Genomic DNA, 24,430 nt, shown 5'->3' on the forward strand with positions numbered 1-24,430 from the left:
ATTCCTCTACGCACTTCAAAATGAATACTATCCGCTCCCGACTAACACTATCACCAAAATCCACGCAGACCTGCGATCATTCATATGGTTAGGCAAACAACCACGCATCGCACTTCAGACACTCCAACGACACCAATATAGTGGAGGGATTTCATTGCCGAGCCTAGAGGCATACTACTGGGCGGAACACCTGACCCCCATAAATGACTGGTTGCATGCACCAGCGGACCACCCGACGTATGCATTGGAAAGGCATAAATTGTCCACGCACAATATACTTCACTATTTGTATGGCGGGAAGGCAGGGAGGACGCTTTTGCCCGCTACGGTGATTACGATACGAGCGTGGACACGGGCCACGAGAGCCACGGGGTGGGAAAAGCGACTAACACATCAGACACCACTATGGCACTGCAAGTGGCTCACAGAATTTCAAAAACTGGGAGGCTTCAACAGGTGGGACGACATAGGGATATCTACTATTGGGGATGTGATCAGGAACGGTGAGCTGAAGACATTCGCGATGCTGCGGGCTGAGTTTGGATTACACCACACACAACTATACAAACACTTGCAGCTAGTACATGCCTGGAAAGCGCACGTCCCACGGAAACGCCAGAGACGCTGTGGAACTTTCCTGTCCTTTGGAGCCATTAATCCACTGCTCGCCGCTCCCGCTGCGCGGGAGCCGCTTCGCCGCCTTGTCTTTGTGGGTGGTCCCACCAACTCTATCCAGTGTGGATCCCGACTGCTGCCCGAGGTAACATCGTGGGAAACAAACACCTAAGGAGGCTGCAGGGGTAGCGCGGCAGGGACTCACTATCCCAGGAGTCCCTGCGTGACCACCTGACATCTGGTCAGCGCCCCCCTGAGTGGCCCGCCCACCACCGGCAGTTTGATTTAAGGAAGCGGACCCACCTACTCCGCGTGTCCCACGGAAACGCCAGAGACGCTGTGGAACTTTCCTGTCCTTTGGAGCCATTAATCCACTGCTCGCCGCTCCCGCTGCGCGGGAGCCGCTTCGCCGCCTTGTCTTTGTGGGTGGTCCCACCAACTCTATCCAGTGTGGATCCCGACTGCTGCCCGAGGTAACATCGTGGGAAACAAACACCTAAGGAGGCTGCAGGGGTAGCGCGGCAGGGACTCACTATCCCAGGAGTCCCTGCGTGACCACCTGACATCTGGTCAGCGCCCCCCTGAGTGGCCCGCCCACCACTGCCTCGCCTACATCATCAAGCGAGAGCCCACCTTGCGGGACGCAAGCGGGACGCCGGGCGAAGCCCGGGCAAAGGGCGGGCCGTCTGTGGCCGTCCGGGGCCAGCAGGGGCCGGGACGGGCCACCCCCCTAACAACTCCGGTAAGCCTTCTGTCCATTATAAAACGAGTTGCTCATGTCTGCATTTTCACCAATGGCAACACGCTCAGGCAGATGCTCACGTAAGGGGGGAAACACCACGTTAGGGACCATGGACAATTTCATAACCCGTGCGGTATCAGTGGTAGAAAAGGAGATCATACTAGCAGAACGCAGACTGTCACGGGAATACCTGGCTCATAAACGATCCTCTATGGGGTCCCTCGCACAGGCTATATCACCCCCAAATAGCCTCATACCAGCCGACTCTAACACTGTTGCCATTCCTAGTGATACACAACCATGTGTCATCGACACACGACGGGCTAGTGACTTTTATGAAATTACATCTGACCAGGCTCCCCTACAAAAATCTCCTACGAACGTTCAAACAAACAACACTCAAACCTCAGTACCACTGTCCTTACCCTTAGTAATGATACATGACGCTCCCTCAGTCCACCCCCTCAAATCACCTCCTAAGAAGTCAGGGCGAACAGCTGCTAAAAGGAAAAGATCGGTCACCCCTCGTAAAGCGTATAGATTAAAAACCCTAAAAAGAATACGCAAGAACTTCATGAATGTAGGTGACCAGAGCCAAAAAGTAGCAAACCATCTAATGAACAACGGGAATGAGCATGGAGAATCCATGGAGCATAATAAAACAAGAGATTATGCTGACACAGTTGTTACTATAGAATCAGCCAACAACTCTGTAGAAAAACCGGCATCAGGGAAGCTGATGGAAGAAATTCTTTCACTCATGACATCACTACTACAGCCAGTAACAGTAAAACTGGAAAGGCTAATGGACCGTTTGGACAAATTCGAACAAACATCTTTGGATAATTTTTTCGCCCTGAAATCGCTGGTAAAACTTCACTCAAAGATTGATCAAGAATCTGTAAGATCGGAAAAAAGTCCAATGTCACCCAGACCAGCACATCAACCTGGTCCAGCTATGAAAGACAGGGCTATGAACTCAAAAAAGCAGGTGGCCTCGAGTAGGTCAAATACTGTGCAGGAAGGACCAGGTATGGAGTCCCCGAAAAACTCAACAACCAGTGATAGACCGAAACCGGCTGATCCACCTAAACCGGCTCCACGTAAAACTAAACAAACATCAAAGTCTACCACCCTGGAAACTAAGGCACCTGTTAATCCAACAAAGGGAACGCAAGCTGCAGCCACTTGCAATAACATCAATGCCCAAACAGCTGACTGTAGCACTGTTCCGCATAAGCCCAAAAGGGCTTACAATGCACATCTTCCACCAGGATGCCAACCGTACGTGGTAGTTCTCACTGGGGTCCCACAATTAAAACCAAATAAAAGGGAGTCATACGACGAGCTAAAAAACAAGACCTTATATTGGCTAAAAGAAAATAGACCTCTGCCCTACACAGCAAATTGCCAGGTTATCCACGTCCGAAGAGTCAGTTGGGTGGGAACTGTCGTAATTTAGCAGCGATTAGATTAAGCATTAGCAGAAGACATCCTGTATTTAGAGACTATCTTGTCTTTTTATGGAATCCATTTTGTATTTGGCAGCCATTTTAGATGGCCATGTGCTCACCATGTACTCAGTCCTATCTTGCTGTTCTCTGCTCGGTATATTTAGCCTCTTCCTCCTACTTTGCACCTGCTCAGTTGTGCTTGCAGCTGCTAATATTCTGTAACTGTCAGGATGTGCTTGCTAGCATTGGCAAAACTGTTAGCTCCTCCTACTTGTCGACTGTGCATTTTCTGTATGACCATCTATGTGTGTAACTCTTCCTCTGTGCACTTGTACTGCCCTTTTTTAGCCCCTGTGAGGGTATATAAGAGATACTGTGGCCTTCAGTCCTCAGACCATCTCATACAGAGTGCTGCGGCTTCTGTGTGACATGGCCTCACTTGTTGTAATTTAATAAATATGTTTCTCTTGATTACAGATTCTGTGCCAATTTTTTCATGCTGCTCTAAAGGATCAGGTGTTAGTGCAAACCCCTGAGATGGGATTTTTGATTTCCCTCAGGAACAAGATTAAAAGACATTGAAGGAGATTGTATCCTGGTGAACTTTAAAGATCCCTCTGTTGCCCAACTTGTCTATAGCCAACAGCCATGCAGTAACAATAGAGGAATTGGGACCTGCGACCTTAGTTATTTTTACCCGATGCAAGGGGAACAGATTAGCAGAGTTCCACTTCAACATGGGATGACGACTAACAAATATTCCTTTTTTGACCCTCCGACACCACTTGAAAGAATACCACCGATAATCGTAGGGTCAGATAAGAACTGGTCATGGTGGGGTTACTGACAAACAAATAAAGAGGTTGCACCCAAAGGTCCGCCTGCCCACCCATTCTATAAGGATCTGCAGGTAGGGAAAGCCGCAATCGTTGAAGGTAGCACTGGGGGCCACGGTTCCCTTCCACGTCCCTTGCACAACCAAGTTTATTGGTCTCAGGCAGTCGCACTGTCAATCCCGGAGGTCCCCAAGGAGAGCCATCTCTTGGCTACAAGCCACTTAATTGATCGAGAATCCATCGGCCTTGAACCCTGTAAGCCAAAGCGTGACTTAAAGATCTTGTCATGGAACATTGCTGGGTTGTCCAGGAACCTGTGCGACAGAAACTGGAGCTCCTTTATCGAGGAGCATGACATCATACTTATGCAGGAAACATGGGCCACCAATATTATACACAGACTTGGCTTCAAAACGTTCTTCAAGGGGGCAATTCCATCATTAAGAGGCAGACCCTCTGGGGGTCTAATAATATGGACAAGTATCTCCCTGGACGTTGTTGTATCACCACTGTATTTTCCCTCTAAAGACTTACTAGGTGTTAAGATAACCACGAAAAATATGGGAGATGTATATATGATAAATGTTTATAATAGACCCTCCCCACGAAATAAGGCATCATTGGTTATTGAACAACTCAGTTCTTACTTAGTTAACATAGAGCCGGATTCCAAAATATACATAGGTGGGGACTTCAACTGCCAGTTCGAACCCATAGTGGGGCTCGAAAAATTACTAGAAATAGAAGATAGAGCGCTTGACATCCCCCCCTTAGATAATACAAAACATGTAAAATGTTCAGTGGCTGCTATGCAAATTTATGAACTGACTGTATCGCATGGATTGCGGGCATGTAATGGTCGATTATACCCAGATAAACCGGCCAATTCTACTTTTAGCAAAGGTTTGTCTAAATCCCTGATCGATTTTATGTTAATTTCAATAAACCTCTGGTACCTATTGTTGGCCTTCAAGGTTGTGACCAGACCCGAAAGTGACCACTTCCCCTTACAGTTAGGATTATTATCTGACCCTTTTTTGATGCAAGACTGCGGGACGGAAAATGAGAGCGGGGTAGCTGAGGTTGCTATTTCTAACAATAGGAAGGCAATTAAATGGCCCCACATTCTAGCAAAAGAAGAGACACTCATGGGAATTTACAACATCTTCTCAGATATCGTCCCCCAATATGCAAACATAAGGCTGGGATCCCACGAGGTTTTGGAAATGCATTATCGCCTAGTGGAATCTCTAACTCCCCTCCTGAGTAAATGTTGTACTACTAAAAAAGTTAATGTAAATAGGCAACTGGAACTAGAAACGCCCTGGTACAACGAACAATGCAGTCTAGCAAAATCGAACCTAATAACTGCAGTGAAATCTAAAGACCAGATGAGGGTTAGAGAGTGTAGGAAAGCTTATAAAACCCTTATGTTTAATGCAAAAAGGGAATGGGACGATCAAAACTGGGAAGACCTTTTGAGTGCAGCTAGGAGACATGATCAATGCACTTTCTGGAATTTAATAGCCAAAAATAACAAAAAAGGCTGTTCCAATAGGGATTTCTTCCTGGATGAAAAGGTTTGGTTTGACCATTTTGTGGGTTTGTATGATCAAGTAGGGTCCTCTGGTGTATATAATGACCCCGGGTTTCTTACTCAGTGCACAACTCCGGTGCAATTTAGTATTAATGAAACGCTCTGTGCTATAAAAGCAGTTAAGGCTGGGAAAGCTCCAGGTCCGGACAAGTTACCTGGCGACTTGTTCACCCATAATTTGGAGGTATGGAGCCCGTATATAAACTTCTTGTGCAATTCAATTCTATTGGGCACCCCGATCCCTGAAACATGGAAAGGGGCGGAAATTATAACTATCTATAAAAAAGGGGACCGTTACAATCCAGGGAACTATAGACCGATTAGTTTAATCGATATATTACAGAAAATTTTTGCTAGACACATTTTAAATCGGCTTTTAACATGGATTGATGACTCTGAAATCCTATCTAATTATCAAGCAGGGTTCAGATCCAAGACTAGCACTGTGGACCAAGTGTATAGATTTATGTGTATATGCTGGAAGTATGTTAATATTAAGAAGAGTAGCATATATGTTGCATTTATGGACCTACGCTCTGCGTTCGATCTTGTCCCCCGCCACTTATTATGGGAGTGCCTAAAAAAGATGGGCGTCCCGGACGATTTGTTGGGTAATCTTATAAAATTGCATACAGACAACTTTGCTAAAGTAAGGTGGGGTAGAAATGGAGAACTTACCCGATCCATTCCAGTGAAAAGAGGTGTGAGACAAGGGTGCGTTCTAGCACCAACCCTCTTTTCATTGTTTGTAAATGATATCCCCCACTACTTAGCTCAATGCAATCATGATTCGCCCAAACTGTGCAGTGAGGCAGTCACTGCATTACTATTCGCGGATGATACCATCCTCATATCCCAAACTCCGAAAGGCTTGCAAAATTTAATAAATAAATTTAATAGTTATTGTGTAATGAAGGGGTTAGAAATAAATTCATCCAAAACGAAATATATGGCAATTAATCCCTCCAAATCCTTTAAGAAGAACTTGGTCCTAAATAATAACAAACTTGAATATGTGGAGTCTTTTGACTATCTGGGCATTAGGCTGGATAGCAGAATGTCTTGGGCGAACCAACTCGACAAAAGCAGGTTAACACTTACACAGAATTCATTGCCCATCTTAAAGATTCATGGTGGGAGTATATCTAAAGCTATTACACCTGCGATTGACGTGTTCCAAGCAAAAGCCCAATCCGCCGCCCTGTATGGGGCCGAAATTTGGGGGCCTTATTCTAAAAAAACATTTGACGTTGCAGAAAACAAATTTTTCAGACGCCTACTTAGACTGCCCCTAAGAACACCTTTGGCGTCACTCTACTTAGACATTGATGTAAAGCGCACTGATTTCTTGTGTTTTTTGCGACCACTGCTTTATTGGGTGCGATTATGGTCTACCCCAGAACTAAGTAACTATAGAGCAGGCTTATTGGAAATTATGGAATTAGATTCATTCAACACAATTAAGTGGCTGAGACATGTATCTTACTGGTTTACAGTAATAGGCCTATCACATTACTGGGAAACACCAGCTGTATCTATCACCTTGCCTAATAGTTGTAAGATCCAGGTAAAATCTGCCTACTGGAACTATGTGAATAGCCATATATATGAACGTGCCACTGGACAACTAACGTCCACATTTTTGCAATTTAAGGATCTTCCGTCATTTGAACTTTTTATGGACGAAATCGAGCCACCCCTGGCTAAATCTGTCTTCCTCAAATTCAGATATGGAGTGTTACAGATTAAATCAAATTCCTGCCGGTGGGGAGGAGTAAGTAAAGATCCTCATTGTATTTCATGTGTACTAAACCAGAAAGAAGATGAGGCTCATATCCTCTTCTTTTGTCCATTATATGTTAAATCTCGAAAAAAATGGATCATGCCTCTATGTAAAAATGGGGACACGTTCATTTAAAGAGGCAGAAAGGATTTTTAGATCCTCTAACAGTAGGCTATTAGTGTTTGGTCTGAGTAGGTTTCTCCACGGTGTTTGTATAATTAGCTTGGATTACCATTCTAGGATTAATTGATTTTAATATTAGTCTTTTAATATTTTTACTATTGTATATAATTGTTTTAAAGAGACGTAAAAAAAAAAACAAAAGTTGATTGAACTGGTCGAGTACAATACCCTGGTATGTATATCCCCCTTAAAACTCATGATTAATGAATATGCCCTGAATTGCACTTTTTCCAATCAGCGTTTTTGTACAATATGAATGTTTTTAAAGTTTTTATTCATTGTCACAAATTTTTATTTTATGAAAAAGTATGTGTATTATATGTATGTTGGCTTAATGACAAAAAATGTCGAATAAAAGCTTTTACTACTACTATACAAACACTTGCAGCTAGTACATGCCTGGAAAGCGCAGAAGATATCACTACAGGATATACCGGAATACTCACCTCTAGAAGGGAGACTCCTACAGGGACAGATGGTACACCAGGCAGTATCCCTCACATACAAAACACTCACAAATAATATGTTGGGAACCCTGGCGAAACTCAGAGGGATATGGGTGGCGGAAGTAGGGGAAATGGAGGACCTAGACTGGGAGCCGATACTGATGCACCCCCGAGATGTGGCCATTAAGTCACGGTTGAGGCTGATCCAATTGAACGTGTTACACAGGACATATTTCGATAGGAGGCGTCTCCTCAAGATGGGTAGGATAACAGACGCCACATGTCTTCGGTGTAAATCCGAGCAGGGAGATTTCTACCACACTATCTGGTCATGCGAAGAAATACAAATATATTGGTCTCACATCTTCACTGAATTGGGGGAGGTACTGGGGATAGAGCTAACACTGAACCCGAAACTGGCGCTACTGGGAATGGTGACGGAAGTAGACCTGCCTCGCCCGCATATCACCTTCCTGGTGCTGGCACTAGTAGTGGCCAAAAGGGACATTGCGACATATTGGGGGGTGGCGGAGAGGCCGGAAATAGAGGAATGGAGGAGAGGGCTGGATCTCTATATGGCAGCAGAACGTGTGACATACAAAGCTAGAGGCTGTCCCAAAAAATTCCGAAAGGTGTGGAATAAGTGGAGACAATATCATGGCCTAGAAGTGGGGCAATAGATGAAGACACGTAGAGGGGTGGAAGGCAGAGATGGGAGTTGGGGACCACCTGATAGGGATAAGTGCCTGAAGGAAGGCAGGGACGCTGAGAATCCAGAGACACCGAACATATGGGGTACTATGCAAAGACGTGGGTAGGGAGACAAGCAACTGTATACTATACACAAATGGAACTGATGAATAAGTGACACGTAGACTGATGGAAAGGGGATCTGACTGTCTTCCCTTTGAGGGGGAAAATGCTATCAGTTTGTAGATACGTAGGGGTGTGAGAGGGGGGGGGGGGAGTTGCGGGTGGGAAACGAAAAGCAGGATGGGAGGGTCACATGTGGGGCTCGTAAGCCTTAGCACGATTCTACACTAATTGACGTGTAATGTGTTGCTGCCCAGCCTCAGGGATGTGGGCATGAAGGCTGTGGAAGGGTGACATAATGTAAATTGGATGTGCTGTTGTGAGCTTGCTGCGCCTGTGTCCTTTTATTCCTGCACAAAAAATAAAGTTTAAAAAAAAAAGAATCCCTCCAACAGCCTCTCCAACAAGACTGCTGGCTGGTTCACCGCAGACCTCCAGACCTCCAAGCAAAACTGCCGAAAGCTGGAGAAGAAATGGCACCACGAACAGACACCAGAGAACCAAGCAGCCCACAAGAACGCCATGCACCAACATCATCACCTCATCAGAGCCACCAAAAAGACTTCCTTCAAGGACCGCATCGACAACAACGCACACAACAGCAAAGAGCTCTTCAACATTGTGAAGGAGCTCTCCAACCTCACCGCCAGCACCAATGACATCCCACCCTCGCAAGACCTGTGTGACTCCCTGGCCTCCTTTTTCCACCGCAAAATCGCAGACATTCACGACAGCTTCCACAAACAGGCCTCCACCACAGCCAACACCACCTCTGACCCCACGGCCTCCACCCACGACAACCCCCTTCTCACCTGGACCAACATCAATGACGACGACACCACCATCAAAATCATGAGCACCATCCACTCCGGCTCCCCATCAGACCCGTGCCCCCACCAGATCTTTAACAAAGCCAGCGCCACCATCGCACCCCACTTCCGCAAAGCCATCAACATCTCCTTTGAGACCGCGACCTTCCCGTAGAGCTGCAAACATGCCCAGATCAACGCCCTGCTCAAGAAGTCCAAAGCAGACCCCATGGACCTTAAGAACTTCTGACCCATCTCCCTGCTCCAGTTTCCGGCGAAGGTCATCGAGAAAACTGTCAACAAACAGCTGACCCGCTACCTAGAGGAGAACAACATCTTGGACCCGTCCCAGTCCGGCTTCTGCAGCAACCACAGTACCGAAACGGCCCTCATCGCCGCCACCGATGACATCAGGGCCCTGCTGGTCAATGGCTAGACAGCGGCCCTCATCCTCCTGGACCGGTCACCCGCCTTCGACACTGTCTGCCACCGCACCCAACGCACCCGCCCCCATGACGCAGGAATCCGAGGCAAAGCACTGGACCACCTCCTTCCTCTCCGGCAGAACGCAGAGCGTCCGCCTCCCTCCCTTCCGATCCAAAGCTACCAAGATCATCTGCGGCGTACCCCAAGTATCTTCCCTCAGCCCGAAGATGTTCATTATCTACATGATCCCACTCGCCCACGTCGCCAGACTGCACAACCTCATCATCATCTCCTACGCCGACGACACACATCTGATCCTCTCACTCACCCAGGACCCTCTCACCGCCAAAATCAACCTCCACAAAGGTATGAAAGCCGTCGCCGAATGGACGAAGAACAGCTGTCTGAAGCTGAACTCATACAAGACGGAGGTCCTCCTCCTCGGCTGCACACCTTCAGCCTGTGACGACTCCTGGTGGCCGACCATCCTAGGAGCAGCCCCAACACCCACCGACTATGCACACAACCTGGGATTCATCCTCAACACTACACTCTCCATGACCAAGCAAGTCAACGCCATCTCATCTTCCTGTTTCAACACCCTCCGCATGCTCCGAAAGATCTACAAGTGGATCCCCACTGACACCAGAAGAACGGTCACCCAGGTCCTCGTCAGCAGCAGACTGGACTACGGAAATGCCTTCTACGCGGGAGCCCCGGCCAAGCTGCTGAAACGACTGCAACACATTCAGAACGCATCTGCCCGCCTGATCCTAGACATCCCTCGCCACAGCCACATCACACCCCACCTGAGACCTGCACTGGCTTCCCGACAACAAGAGGATCACCTTCAAGCTCTTCACCCACGCACACAAAGCTCTCCACAACACCGGCACAGCATACCTCAACAAATGGATCAGCTTCTACACCCTGAACCACCAGCTCTGCCGACCTCACCCTCGCCACTGTCCCCCCGCATCAGGAGAGCGACCATCAGTGCAGATCATTCACTTACCTCGCCGCCAAGTCCTGGAACACCTTCCCCATCCTCCTGCGGCAAACCGAAGACCTACTAACCTTCAGGAGGCTACTCAAGACCTGGCTGTTCGAGCAGTAGCAACCCCCGCCCCCCAAAGCCTTGAGACCCTCGCGGGTGAGTAGCGCGCTTTACAAATGTATTGATTGATTGATTGATTATAGCATTGCAAGTATTTCAGGTCATACAGGTACATGTAAGCACAACAATAGGAAGCCATCTGCAAACCTGGAGCCTGTCCCCCTACATGCAATTCATTTAAACCAAATAAACATTACCATGCTTTTGATCCTGTACCGGTGCACACATTCAAACCAGAACTCTTCTGTTTCTCCCAAGGGCCATCATCAACCGATATTTCATAGTAGGAGGCCCTATGAAGTGAGAAGGTAAAACGAGGTTTGCAGGATTTATATTTCACCCTGAATAAGACAGAACATAGTCTAAATAAGGTGTGCAGTTATCTTAAAATACATTGACTTTCAGCATGACGTCCAACCTGTCTACAAAGCACTGAACAATCGGTAGGAGTCAACACGGAATGTTGCATTGCACCTACAATGTTAAAGATAAGAACACTAATTGTGCCTCAGCTTATGAGAAGAGTCCTTGAAGAAAATGCACTCCTATACTGATATTCTTATTCAGTCACTTGATTTTGAGAAATGCTTGCAATGGAAGATTTAGTCTTCTAAAAAACGCAATTTTAAAATGTTCATGAATACATCCACACTCATGCCCATTCCCTCTGTGTGCCTTGCCTCCAACTGTCTATTAGAAAATCTTTAATATAAAAAATTAGTGGGGCTGGGAGGGAGGTATTGGGCTTTCACATATGCTCCCAAACATGAACATAAATTAAAAGAATGACGTTCCAAATTCCTAATACGCTAGTCAAAAATTATATAGTAATTTCGACATTATAATTGAACCAACAGTCAGAATTAATCGGGTTATTCAGGAACAAGAATCCTCAACCAATAAGGTAGCATTCTTCATCACAGGAATCCGTTCTGTGCTAGGTGGGTGGTGCAATGCTAAGCAGGCCCCTCACTGGGGCTTATTGATCAGGATATTTTATCTGCTCGTGATAAGTGCCAGTGATGGTGTTGGGTCTAGTGAAAGAATCAATCTGGTCTATAGATCCCAAAAGGATTCTACTTTTATGTTCAGAAAAAGGGCGAGTTATGGCAAGAATACAAACTCTGAGGACCAGTTGAACTTAAATTGTTTTGCTGTCCCTCTCCTTCGATCTACATGTTTCAAGACATACTGCCTTACACGGTCCACTGGCATTTCTTTAGGACCTTCTAATCCTATCCTACTATTTTAAGACAAGGTCTAAATCTATAGTGATGTGATTATTCATATTATACTCAATATTATAGGTGTCCAAAAAAGTGGACCCACCTCAATTTGGTAACTCACAAGTTCAAAGTGATGGACTTGTTAGGGAACAGATAAGAGCACACATATACATAATAATATACGTGCTGACATGTGTAGGCAAGAGGAACATTGTCACTTCAACATAAGTGTAACGTAGTATTTAAAACACCATGCATCGAGAGAGTTTGAGTATAACCATGTAAATCACTCATGGCCATTTCAGAACATGCTAAAACTAAATCATTATTTGGCCAGCCTGTCTTTCTCACCCCTAGCTTTAGAGATATCAGCCCCTTTGGCATACGAATAAGCCCAGCACCCAGGTACAATAGTTATACCTAGAGAAATGTATAGAAATTGTCACTAACGAGATTCGGAATTCTGTGGAAGAGTAGCTCCTTTTAGCGTGTCACATACTTTTAGAGTCTGGTGTGCCTTCAGGTGTCCTACCCATGCATTCTGGCCCGAATGATGAATGGGATGAGTAACGTGGGACTATTTAACTTCCTCTGTAACAAGCAAATTGTAGCCAGGTGTCAGTCTTTACTTACAAATAGACATGCGATTCAGGTTGCCTGGTCATATGACTCAACATGGTAAGAGTGCTGTCATCTTCTATAGTATTTAATCAAGGTTGCATCAATGGAAAATGATCAGAAGATCATAAATATGATGGTACCAACTTTGTCTTGCAGTTCATGGAGCAGAAAATTTGCCAGATAAAGCAATATATGGATGGTCATATTAAATGCAGCTAGCACCATGAAACAAATATGTTGGGTTTGGGCCAAAGACAATCTTGTGAGTTACAGAACCATACAAACTAACACAAAAATGAATGTATTTGATTACCTGTGGATGCAGATTGAGGTATGATGGGGTTAAAAACATGACCGGTCAAATAGAGAATCAATGAAATGCTAAACTAGGAAATTCTTGTAAATTCAACAAACACCAAGTAACATGAAGTGGGCTATATTAGAGACCATGCCAGCTAGTCCTCACGTTAAGGTACTGCTCTTACAAAGAGAACAGTTTTGGGTGTTAAAACCAGGCACGTCACGGGCAGGACTCAATGAGGATACAAAGCTACCTATATAGCAGATGCAAAACTTTAACAACAGACTAAGATTATTTGACTCCTGTATCCCAGTACAGGCAAAAGCTGTGATTGATCCTGGATGGTGGGGTTTAATATCTACCGGAGCAGCTGTCTGTTGCATCTCCACCAAACAGGTTACTATCAAACATACGGGACCTCTTAATGGTCAGTATATTTGATTCTGATAGAAACACTTTGAATAGAGATTACACTACTTATATATATCGATTCAATTGCTCCAACCCATACACTGGCCTCATGTCTGTCCGTGAGTAGAGGCTACAAGTAACTCATTACAGAATAAGTTGAACAGACCCACACTCCACATCCCATTCATCATGGGGGAGGCCGAAGAGCATGGGTAGGACATCTGCATGCCCAGTAGACTCTAAAAGTAAGTGATACCCATGAGGAGATAATCTGCCACAAAATTCCAAATCTCACCAGTTACAACTTTTATACATTTCTCTAGGCCCCACTGTTGTAGGTGGTTGCTGGGCTTATCAGTATACCAAAGGGGTTGAAATCTCTAAATATTGGGAAAGGACTGACATGGCTGCAGAAAGGACAGGTTCATTTTTAGCATGTTCTGCAGTAACCTTGAGGGAGTTCTATGGTTATGCTTACACACTCACAAATCATGGTGTTGAAATTACTATATTCACAAGTGAGAATGTTCCTCTTGAATACAAAATTTGTCATGTATAATAATACGTATATGGCCCATCGCTGGGGAACTCACGAGTCATCAAACAAAGGGACTATAATATTGAGTGTAAAAAGTAAAATCACATCACTACACGCATTGTCCTAAAATAGGAGGATAGGATTAGAAAGTCCTGAGGAAACGCCACATGACCATATGAGGCAGTAGGGGGCAAAATATGTAGGCCAAAGGAGAGGGACCACAGAACGACTTAAGTTCAACTGGGCCTCAGAGTTTATAATCTTGCAATAGCTCCCCCTTTTTCTGCAAACAAAAGTCAAATCCTTGTGGGAATCTACAGACAATTTTAATTTTCTTTCACTAGACACAGCAGCACTTACCACGGGCTGTAGAAAGACCCTGATCAAAGAGACCCCAGTAACGGACCTGCTAGGCATTGCACCACCTGGGACAGAATCCTTTTATGAAGCATGCCACCCGGGATGGCTGAGGATTCTTGTTGCTGAATAAACTGATTTGTTACGTCTCGATTGGGTCAACAATAATGTAGAAAGTACTACTTAATTGTGACTACTGAATTAGATTATTCCTCTTGTTTATTTCCAGAACGTCATATTATTTTAATTGAAGCAGAGCACATTCCCATTGGTGATGGGCAAGTGTAGGGAAGGATGGATAGAAAGTACTACGAATACCATAATCACCATCAAGGCGACATTCCCTTACTGTTCATCCTGCTCGCTCTCCTTACCAAATGTGTACAGACTATAAAACTAAAAAGGCAATGGAAAAGTTTAAGACTGCATTGTTTAGACTTGTCATTTCAAAACAATTAAGGATTGTCACCAAAAACAACATTTTGGAAATGTAACTGTTTTACGTTAGATTTCGTGCGATGCAGTTTTTTTGATGCTATTGAATGCTGGATGTGAGTTTAACCCCTTACAGTGCACTTGATGTGAATGGTTCGTCAAGTGCATGGTGACATAACTCTGCCACCCCCACCACATCGATCTGTGCGGGAGAGGTGATGCTGGAAAGGGAACAATATCCCCTTTTTTCAGCTGCACTTTTCCCAATCCCTGTTTGCTGATTGCTCCAGGACCACGATCCTCAAGCACCACCCACTAGACACCATTGATAATTTTGAAGGAGTTTGTGCCCGGCAAGGCATCGGCATTGCTACTCCTAACCCCTAACAAGAAAAAGAAAAAAAAAAAAGAACAGTCTCTCTGCCCCCTGGGTTTCCTCCACCTCTCTGTATACAAACCGTATCCCACTTGTGTGGTGGGCCAATTACAGACAAAAGAGCAGATTGAACCAAGGACTATGCGTAGAACACATTGACTTAATATGTACACAGTTCCCCTGTTCCTGTCCCAGGAAACCGGCCCAGACACACAAATGGGGTTCTGTTTTTTTATGGAGAATCGTGGGCCCACTAGGTGGGAGGAAGAGTTCTGCAGATCATGGAACTTTCCACTCACAAAAATGTGAGAAAAACAAGTGAGTTTAGTAAAAGTTTAAGGTTTGCCAAACATTCTGGGAAAGGAAATGGCATGGGATCCACAGAGTCACACTGCGCTGGACTCTCCTGTGTGTCTACATTTCAGAAATGTCTATGTTTGAAGGGTGACCATCGAGCCTGGACCCAAACATAGCAGCTACCAACATAACCTAAACGGACCGAAGAAAAGTTACTTACCTTAACAGTAGTTCTCCAGTATTGGGGTATCTTTCAGATTCACATTCTTGAATCATTCCTAGTCGTCGAAATGGGAGTCCCATGTACTTATAATAGAAATGCACAGATAAACTAACTAGTAAAATCCCTAGGCCCCTTAGTTTTGTAACATATCACAGTCATTGTTAAAATACAGACCAAATATAGGTTCCAACCAATAAGGTTGCCCTACCCTCTAGAATACTCCTGAGCGCTCCATCAAAGCACAAGTGTTGGAGATGCACCCATGAAACCAAGAGAGAAGGCGAACTTCCCAGAGGAGGAGGGTGGGTTGTATGTAAATTTATGAAAGATTCCAATCCTGGAGAAGGATTATATTACTTACCCAGTAAGAATCTGTTCTTGGCATGTAGAGCTGTAGATTCATGTGCTTTGCATACTCCTGCAATCTAGTGTTTGGTCCGGATGTTTGCAAGTTGTTTTCCTTCGAAGTCGTCTTTCCAGTCACAAGGTAAGGACTGTGACTGGTGATAGTGCGCATGGGCATCGACTCAATTATTAGATTGTTTTCCCGCAAGAGGATGAGAATGGAGTGAGTGTAGTAAAGAGATGTCCATGTGTATGTAATGTAAATAGTGAGAACTGCAACAACTATGGGTGCCCGGGGAGGTGGGTGGTGCACGTGAATCTACAGCTCTATATGCCAAGAACAGATGCTTACTGGGTATGTAACAATCCGTTTGAGGCACATGTGCTGTCGATATACATGCTTTGTACAGCAGTATGCTCCCAAAGTGGTGACTAACCAGTAGATGTTGCAGTAGTCAGAAAAAGTATCTTAAGCACCACATGCCCTACATTGGTGTGGTGTAGACCATGTTGCTGCCTGTCAGCTTGAGGGATGTTACCTAAAGAGGAGATATTAGACCCTATCTTGCGAGTGGAGTCTCTAGGGCTATAAAGTGCTTTTAGCTTTTGCATAGCAGGTTTGGATGCATTTAACAATACATCTGAAAATGCCAGAATTAGAGATAGGATTGCCTCTGTGAGGTGGAGCAAATGCAACAAACAGTTGCTTTGTTTTATGAAAATCTTTGTCATTTCAATGTAGTACAATAACATTATTTGACGTTAAGTGTGTGAAGAGCTCATTCTGCTACTGAATCAGGTTGAGGAAAGAACACCGGTAACTCAACTGACTGGTTAAGATAGAAAGCAGAAACTACTTTGAGAAGGAATCTGGGATTGGTGCAAAGATCACTATCTTTATGAAGGTGAAAGAAGGGTTCTTCTAAGATTAATGCTTGTAGCTCACCAATTCCCCTTAATGAAGTGATTGCAATGAGGAAGGCAACCTTCCTTGAAAGAAACTGTAAAGGACAATTGTGTTCAAAGGTTGGACCCATAAGTACAATGTTAAGATTCCACATTGGTGCCGGAGGGATTTTTGGTGTTATTACTCTCATTAAGCCTTCCATAAAAGCTTTAATGGCAGAAATGTTGAATACAGATAAATGCTGTCTGTTTTGCAACTAAGCAGCTACTGCTGCAAGGTGCAATCAAATAGATGTGTAAGCTAGTCCAGTTTGCTGTAGGTGCAAAAGGTCAACAGATAATGTTTTGAACAGAAGCATCTAGAGGAATATTTTTTGTTGTTGTTTCAATAGACAACAAATCGTTTCTACTTTGCATCATAACAAGCTTTGGTAGTAGGCTTTCTTACATCTTTCAGAATAGTCATACAGTCTGGTGGCAAACTTAAATATCCAAACTACAACTTCAGCAGCCAAATTGCTAAATTGAGATCCTTGGAATTTGGATGCTTGATTTTTCCATGGTTCTGAGTTAGATTTTGATGTGGGACTACTGACAGCTCTACCAAGGTGGTGTATCGTGGTTCATGGGCCCATGTGGGAGCTACCAAAATCAGTGTAAGTGATATTTTCCTGAGTTTCCGAACCAGAAACGGAAGCAGTGGGAGAGGCTGAAAAGCGTAGGCAAATAACCCTGACCAATTCCTCCGTAGGGCATTGCCTTTGGCGAGAGGGTGTGGGAAACTAGAGGCAACGTTTGGGCACTGTGCCTTGTCTACCGTGGGAAACAGATCTATTTGTGGGTATCCCCATTGTTGAAAGTATTGAAGGTGAACTTGGGGATTAAGTTATTATTATTATCAGCTTTTATATAGCACAACTAACACCCTGCACTGTGATACGAATGTCTAGCTAAGTGTGAATACTGGTAGAAAGCCCCTTACCAGAAAGAAGATTAACAGGATATCATAGAGCATACTTGAGAGAAAAGCCAGGTTTTTATCCATTTTCGAAACTGCAGGAGGTCATCTATTTGTCTGATTTTGGGTGGAAGTTTGTTCCAGAGGCTTGAGGCTGCCATACTAAAGGCCCTGCCACCAGATTTAATTTTCCGGACTCTGGGCACCTTCACCAGATTGGCCAAAGAGGAGCGAAGCATTCGGGGAGGGACATCCCATGTAAACTTCTCCTGCAGAGACTTGGGTGCATAGCCGTAAAAGGCTTTGAACACTATACACAATGCCTTAAATTGTATCCTCTGCGAGATTGGAAGCCAGTGCAACTCTGAGTGCGCCTGGGAGGCGGAAGAGCGGCGTGATCTCAGTAATGCCAGCTTGGCCGCCATGGTCTGTGTTCCCTGTAGTCTTTCGATCAGGTACTTTGGTGATTCCAGTAACAGAGCGTTACAGTAGTCCAATCTACTGAGGATCGTGCTTTGGACTATCAGTATTCTGGCCTGTTTAGAGAACATCGGGAAGATTTTCCAAAAAGCTCTAATCAAAGTAAAGCAGCTCCAGACTGTTTGGTTAACATGTTTTTCAAGTGTCAGTTTATTATCAAACATGACTCCCAGGTTGCGTACCGTATTACTGGGAACCAATGGAGTACTGGTGGAGGTGGGCCTGAAGTCAGAAGGGAGTATAGGGGGAATTCTGCCTACTGCACAGTGTAGCATCTCTGTCTTATCGGAGTTGAATTGAAGAGAATTCTCCCTAAGCCATAGTGCTGTGTCCTGCAGACAGGCGTGGAAAACTTCTAGGGGTACGGATTGCTCACACTCTAGGAACTAGATGAGCTGGGTGTCATCTGCGTAGTTCACAAGATTAATATTATGAGACCTTATAATGGCAAGTAAAGGCTCATAGAGATGTTGAATAATATGGGGCTAAATCGCAGATCCTTGTGGGACACCATGCAGGGTGTTAGAGAACTTGGAACGGAAGGGGGGGGGGGGGGGGAGGGCTACTGCTGGTTGTCTATTAGATAGATACAATTGAAACCACTTTAAGGCAGTGCCCACAATCCCCACCCCTTCAAGCCTGGACAAAAGAGTCATGGTTTACCATATTGAATGCGGCAGACAGGTACAGAAGAATCAGTATAGCTGACTGTCTCCTGTCTGCACGCATCCGTAGGTCGTCCATGACGGTCACCAAGGCGGTCTCCATTCTGTGGCCTGGGCGAAATCCAAATTGACCCTTGTCCAAAATGTTAATAGTTTCTAAGAACAAGGAAAGTGTTTACTAACTAATCGTTTCAGGATTTTAACTGGGTATGGTAGAAGAGAAATAGGTCTGTAGCTTTTAAAACAGGCCGGGTCAAGTGACGCTTTTTTCAGGAGGGGTGTCACCAACGCCTGTTTCCAGCAAGTTGGCACAGAACCACTAGTCAGTGATTGATTGCAAATTTGCCGTAGTGCCGGGAAGAGTTCAGGGGCCAGCTCCTTCCAGATTCTATGTGGCAGCGGATCCAAGGGGGAGACTAAAGATACCCCCATGACCATATTTTTTAATTCTTCCACAGAAAGTGCGTTTAAGTGATCTAGGGAGTAAGATTTATCCACCCCTGCCCATCTTGCAGACGGTGATTCCTTGGGCATATTACCTAAATTAAATCCATCAATAATGTTACTGAGCTTATCCTCAAAAAAGGTTTCCAAGCTGAAACATAGTTCCTGACTAGGTACAATCTCATTCTTTGAGCAGTCTGGATTGATCATGTTATCTACTATCCTAAATACACTTCGAGTACTGTTTTGTGCCTTCAGGATAGAGTCTGCAAAGAACTCTGTTTTTGCTCCAAAAATGTATTTTCTGTACTCTGCTATTGCCATTCTCCAGGAGATTCTTTTCCTCGTCTGCCTATTCCCTACGCCATTTCTTTTCCACTTGCTTACAGCCCAGCTTCAGGTTTCTTTTTCATTGGAACGATGGGGCTGACGGTCTACCAAATTGTTTATGATTTTTGACCGGGGCAACTTGGTCCAGCCTAGTAGTTATTTGTTCGCAATATGTCACATAATACTCTTCCTCCTGCTTATTTGCATCACAGCCCTCGTTCGACAAAAATATCGGAGATACCATTGCCTTTTTCAGGAGCCCCTTCCAGTCTCTGTTTAAAAGTTCCTGACTTTCTTAGGAGTCGGTTTATTCATCCTGAGATTATATAGCTGAAAAATAATTAAATGATGGTCCAACCAGCACACCGGTAGGACATCTACTGTTCCCATTATCTATTCGTCAGAGAACATAAAGTCCAGTGTGTGTCCACCCTAGTGCGTGGGCTCCGTAATACATTGTTGTAAGTTTAAATTTTCTGGATTGAATAAGATTGTGATTTCCGGAAACCAAAATCCCCTTGGGCCACAGATTAAAATCCCCTATGAAAAGCAGTCTGGAGTGGGTCAATGCCAGATTGCGAAGGACTTCGATAAACCCCTGCTGAAGATGAGGACTGGCTGTTCCAGGGGGTCTATAGCGGACTATGCTGGTCAGTACTTGTCCTTTTGGATCCTTTATTAGGAATCGCAGAAGTTCAATGCCCTCTGGCTCATCAATATTAAAAGGAGCAAAGTCCCAGGTTTCTTTGAAGATGACCCCCACACCGCTTCCTCCATCACTTGGTCGAGGCTTGTGGATGGTTTTATATCCAGGTGGGCAGGCCAATCCCAGTTCCAAATCTGATCCAGGATGTGTCCACGTTTCAGCCATGAACAGTAAATCTCGTTCATGCGTTTCTATTAACAATTGGATTTCCAAATAGTGCTTGGGCACGGATCCAACGTTAAGCAACCCACATCTAAGGCTACCTTTTTTCGCAAAGTCAGATTCAGGCCCTGCAGTCTCCTCTAGCCTGAACCTGCCTCTCCTACCCTCTACTGCCCCAATGTCATGCAGCTGTTCCGTAGAATAATACCTCCTGTCTCCAGCTCCGTCTTTCTTCAAACGGACAGCGTGGCTGGCGCTGTGCGCGGAGGGAAGCAGATGTATTTGCTGCCATCTTCTGCTGAAGAGGTCAGCAATTTAATTGTTCACTCCTGGAAGGTGTTCTGCCAGGGGGAGAATCCTGTGATGGATTGCCCAGCTTCAAATTGTCTGAGAGGGTCGTGACCGTTTGGGAGTGTCGTCCCCCCCACATCCCCCTCCGTTTTTGTATATAGCTATCATGTTGTCCAAACAAACTAGGACAACTTTGCCTTTGAGATGAGACTGAAAAGCTTTCAGCGCTAAAAATACTGCTAAAAGCTCTAGATAGTTTATGTGGAGACCTTTGTGCTTGTTGTCCCAGAGATCAAAGATTGTGTAATGGTGGAGATGTGCAGCCCAACCTGTGAGAGATGAGTCTGCTGTTAGCACGATCTGTGGAACAGGGTCGATGAAAGGCCACTCTTGATAAAGTTTGTTGGTTCCACAACTGCAGAGAGTGATGTGTGCGGCTGTCTACCAACACTAGATCTGTTCAGTGACCCAGTAACTGATTCCACTGACGTGCTAAGCATTCTTATAGCAAACACATGTGTAGTCTTGCATGAGGCACTACTGTGATGCAGGACGCCATGATTCCTAGGAGCTGCATGAAAGTCCTGCCTGGTAAGGTTTGGTCGGCCTGGAACTGTAGCAATAGAGTTTGGATATTGCGAATTCTGGCTTAATTGGGAGAGGCTAGAGCTGTGTCAAATCCTAAGCCATGCGTGCCTTATAAGGTGAATGCTGTTGTTCATCTCCCTAGCCATGGTGTCAGCAGCATCTAGAGCACATCTGATTGAAGAGTTAAGAATTTAGATTCCCCTCTTGAACTAACTCTTGTACCTTGGCTTTGTGTTAGTCCGGGAGATATTGGAGCAGTTAATCCATCTCATCCTAGTGTGCCCTGTCGTACCTAGCTAGTAGGTGCTGTGTGTTTGCAATGCGCTATCGGTTAGGGGCTTGAGCAGCCACTTATTAACCCAAGGCATCTATAAGCTTAGATTCCTTGTCTGGGGGAGGTGCATCACCTGAGGTTTGCAAATTAGCTCTTTTGCAAACACTGGACACCACTTGGGAGTCGAGAGTTAATTGTCCTGTGATAAACACAGGATCAGATGGTGAAGGTTTATATTTTTTATTGACTCTGTAAATTAAAATACATGCTTGCAGAGGGTGTTTGAAGATGTCATCTGCATGCCTTTGGCATAGGGAGTGTTTGACTTGAACTGTGTGTGGACCTGTGTTTAAAAAAAAAAGTATTCTTCTAAGAACTATTTATGTAAGGCTACCCCATGATACTCAGCTGCTCTAGCAATACGTTGCTGATAAGCCATATTATCGTCCAGTGGTGATGGCTTTGCAGGGTAAAAGTCTGGGTCAGTATCTAATGGAGGGTCAATGGTGTAAACATTCCATGTGTCTACAGGCAAATGAGTGTCCTCTATATCAATATCATCCCATTCAGGCTATGTATGTGGAGATCCCGGAGGTGTTATTTGTAAAAGATCTCAAATTGGTAAATGTGGTGAAGATGTTGGAGGGGATTGCGGGGCAGGATAAGCAGGGCTGCTAGCAATGCCCTATTTCTTCGTCAGAGAAATTTTATATGCAGGGTCTACAGAAGAAAAATTGCATTTTGGCTAATGTATTAGCAGAAATATGTCAAGTATCAGGATTGATATAAATCTTTTGTTTAGGATCCAATTTGGCGTTAAGGTCAAAAATTGGTTTGGGAGGCTCTGAGAGGCTGTCCTTAGATTGCGGTGCCGAGATAGATTTGCTTTTGGTTTCAGCTCTGAACCAGATTTGTCCTCCGAAGCCGAGGGTCTCGGATCCGAAGAGGATTTCGGCCGACTCAGTCCTGAGCCAGGAGGCTTGAAGTTTTGTTTTGGTGCCGAGCAAGGAGGCGGGCCTCGGAAATATTGTCTCTGTGCCGACCTTAGCCAAAAGGCAGAGATGGATCCACAGCCTTATGCTTTTTGGAAAAGGTTTTAGGGAACATGGGGTGTTCGGTACTCACAGCACGTCTCCCGAAGGCACCTCTTCAGACTCCAAATCAATCGAGTTTAGAATCTGACTCTGGAACGGAGAAGGCCTCTTCTGCTGTCGACGCTTTCATCTCTTCCTGCTCGGATTCTTCACCCAAGATATCCAGAGTGTGTTGATTGCTTTGGTGTTGCATTTCTCGTCGTCAAGTCAGATGATCAAGTAGAGTTTTCTTGGACCAAAATGATTTACAGGTGTCGCAGTCTTCCTTCGTGTGCTCCGGAGAGAGGCACAAGTTACAAACTTGATGTAGGTCGGTGCAAGGGTACTTGACGTGGCACAGAGGACAGCATTGGAACGGAGTCCGTTCCATCCGTAGAAGGCTGGACCGACGCAGCTAGGCCCAAGGGTCGCCCACGAAGTTTGCGATCGAAGATGGAGAATTTGTTGACTGATTCAATATGCGGAGAACAGGGAAACACGTACGGAAACAATACTGTTAAGGGTAGAGTGGATTGCGCACCGAGGGGAACCCGAAGAACGGTTTCGAACCAGAGCGCAGCAATGCACGTCTGAAGCAGATGGCGGAAAAAAACTATCTAACAATGGAGTCGATGCCCATGCGTATTATCACCGAAAGGAGGAGCCCCCTTATCTCGTGACTGGAAAGACTTCTTCGAAGGAAAACAACTTGCAAACATCTGGATCCAACACTACATGGCAGGAGTATACAAAGCGTGTGTATTTACAGCACACATGCCTCGAACCCAGAGTTACAAGTAAGTAACTTATTTTCTTACTCCAGTATTGGAACTTTCAGAGATTCACATGCTTGAGTCAGATTAAATAGCAGTTAAAACACATTGTTTCGATTACTCTTTCGTTTGTATCTTTGTATCGGTTTGTTCTTAGATTATTTTTTTTATTTTTGTTGCATGAACTCTTAACCTGTTCATGAACACAACCAGATATAAAGGTACAACCAGATATAAAGGTACAGATCTACACATATGTGATATATATATATATATATATATATATAAAAGAACAGAGAATTAAAGACTAAAATGTGCATAGGTTAGCAAGAAAAGGATGGAGGGATTGAAGAAGAAAGCTCACTGTTAATGAAAAGGATTCTGTATCACCCCTTGGACCGCTGCTGTGCCATTGCGGAATGCGGAGTCCAAGCAGAAATGCCTGGTAAAGGTGTGTGCATTCTTCTAGATTGCTGCTGTGCTAATCTTTGACATCTGCCATGTAGCTCACAGTGCGGTTGATGCTGAAACAGCTCTGGTAGAGTGGGTGTCCACTGTTGTCTGTAGCAGCTTCCCTACTGCTTGATGGCAGTAGCGAAAGGCTCTGAAAATCCAATGATCAATACTCGGTTTGGAAAGAGGACAACCCTTTTGTGGAGCACTATAGGCCACAAAGCGTTGAGTAGACTTTTTAAAAGCCCTTAGTCTTCTGTAGGTAGAATTTCAAACATCGTTTGACATCCAGCGAATCAAAAAGCCTTTCTGTTGGAGTTGTACTATTTGGGCAGAATGTTTTAAAGATGAGAGGTTAATTTAAATGAAAGTCTGA

At 44.8% G+C, this 24,430-nt stretch overlaps 1 protein-coding gene across 2 annotated transcripts in view; it reads right to left on the reverse strand.

Annotated features, from left to right (window-relative positions):
- NADK2 (NAD kinase 2, mitochondrial) overlaps positions 1-24,430 on the reverse strand; it is a 1,023,510-nt gene that overhangs the window by 237,804 nt on the left and 761,276 nt on the right. The window contains exon 8 of one of the 2 annotated variants that reach the window (XM_078674950.1): positions 11,019-11,162. In XM_078674950.1, the coding sequence (XP_078531076.1) occupies positions 11,019-11,162 (144 nt within the window). The remainder of the gene's footprint in view (positions 1-11,018; positions 11,163-24,430) is intronic. The other variant, XM_078674951.1, reaches the window with a different exon arrangement.

Source organism: Lissotriton helveticus, chromosome 2_1 (assembly GCF_964261635.1).
Source record: "Lissotriton helveticus chromosome 2_1, aLisHel1.1, whole genome shotgun sequence".
NCBI classification, from domain to species: domain Eukaryota; kingdom Metazoa; phylum Chordata; class Amphibia; order Caudata; family Salamandridae; genus Lissotriton; species Lissotriton helveticus.